General features: G+C 39.6%; 1 protein-coding gene across 8 annotated transcripts in view; it reads right to left on the bottom strand.

Annotated features, from left to right (window-relative positions):
• Positions 1-1689, bottom strand: part of arhgap12a (Rho GTPase activating protein 12a) — a 35172-nt gene that overhangs the window by 9130 nt on the left and 24353 nt on the right. For 4 of the 8 annotated variants that reach the window (XM_016448392.1, XM_016448398.1, XM_016448421.1 and 1 more), the window contains 2 exons: positions 1040-1138; positions 674-796 (listed from right to left, as the gene is read on the bottom strand). The exons of 2 other annotated variants lie outside the window; for them this stretch is intronic. In XM_016448392.1, coding sequence (XP_016303878.1) covers positions 674-796; positions 1040-1138 — 222 coding nt within the window. The remainder of the gene's footprint in view (positions 1-673; positions 797-1039; positions 1139-1689) is intronic. 2 more of the 8 variants (XM_016448406.1, XM_016448426.1) reach the window with 1 other exon arrangement.

Below are 1689 nucleotides of genomic sequence, written 5' to 3'. Positions count from 1 at the left end.
TTTCCTTTGCTAAAGTAAGGAAACTTTGCTTCCTTTGCTCCTGTAAACAAACGTTGGTTTTCACGAGACTCACTGGTGCATGTGCAAAGCTGACCTCAGAGGTCATCCGCCTGGAACTGCTTCCCTTTACAACAGTGAGCGCAAGCTACATTAAAGTGATTATTACGTTTTGAATATGGATATTTTTCTTACAAAAACGCATCGATTCGCTACAGAAGGCCTTTGTTCACTCCTCGGAGCCGTGTGAGACACTTTTTTTTATGGATGGGCACTTTTTATTTAACTTGTTTTGAACTGAAGCATGCAACACCCGCTGAGTGCCATGAAACAGCTTGAAAGATCAAAGACCATTTTTAATATAACTCCGACTGGATTCGTCTGAAAGAAGAAAGTCATATACACCTAGGATGACTTGAGGGTAAGTAATTTATGGGCTAATTTTCATTTTTGGGTGAACTAACCCTTTAAGCACTGGGTGAAACAAATCTTCATAATAAACTGAAAAATAAGAGTTTAACCACTAAATGAAGATAAAACCATCTTAAAACTGTGTTTGATTATTTGTTTCATTAAGCTTGCCATTTGTATTGAATTTGAGCAGTTTCATTATGCATGTTGTCATTGCCTCGTGTGCAATAGGATGATGCCTCTTTGTATGCATATGCATGTGTACCTTGTCATTGGACTCGTGTAAATATACGCTGTGTCTCGTTCTGATAGGAATGGAATCAGGCAGTCTCCGGTCAAGACTACGAGTTTTGTGCGCATCTCCTGGTAGCAGAGCTGAGTGGTTAGACTAAAATAGGTGGAACAAGAAAAGGCAAGATTATTAGGACTGGTAATGAGGTATGTCAGGGAAACAAACTGAAATACTCTCAAAATGTGTAGATGCACACACAGACACACACTTTCAATTAAGCACTGCACAGGGCACTGAAACCAGGATTAGTAGGTTTTAATAAACCAAATTGAAAGGGATTTCTGGGATTTCCTGACTAGATATTTTAATGCTGATAAGCACCTGAATCTGTTGTCTCACCTGTGATTTGAGACCGATTTTAGGAAGTTCCCACTCAGATCTGGAGCCATCTGCGCTGTAGTAATACAGCCGGCCTCGCTCGTCTGTGTGTCTCAACCACTATATACATATACAAAAAAAAGCCTTGTAAGGCAGGTTTCGGGTTCACTTGGACTCGGATTCCTTTTCCGACACAAAGGCATATCTAAAGCCACCCTTCCACTATCTCCAACATTCAAGTACAATTGCCGCATTTCACCTCCTGTTGACAATCATTGTAAAATGAATGTATGAATATATATTCACGATTAACGTATTAGTGCATTTTTGTAATTCTCACCTTGCGCTAGGGTTGTGCCGATAGAAGATAGTATCGTGTATCGACGATAGTCAGAGATATCGACGATAGCAGATGTCTTTGTCGATAGTCAAGACGATATTAGGCTCATTCTCCTATTAATGTATTAAATAATAATAATAATATTATTATTAGGCGGCCCATTATAATTTTTCTATTATTATCAAATTGCTCCACTTTTTCATTCAGCACTGTATTTCACACACACACACACACACGCGTCAGATTTCACTGATCACGTGAAGAGAGGCGCTTTCAGCGCGAGCGCGAAGGTGTGCTCCGTCCGAGGATTTGGTTTACAAACTAAAGTAAA

The sequence above is a fragment of the Sinocyclocheilus anshuiensis genome, unplaced genomic scaffold, assembly GCF_001515605.1.
Source record: "Sinocyclocheilus anshuiensis isolate Anshui unplaced genomic scaffold, SAMN03320099.WGS_v1.1 scaffold850, whole genome shotgun sequence".
NCBI lineage: Eukaryota > Metazoa > Chordata > Actinopteri > Cypriniformes > Cyprinidae > Sinocyclocheilus > Sinocyclocheilus anshuiensis.
Note: the sequence above shows the minus strand (reverse complement) of the source record. Positions and strands in the feature narration are given on the sequence as shown.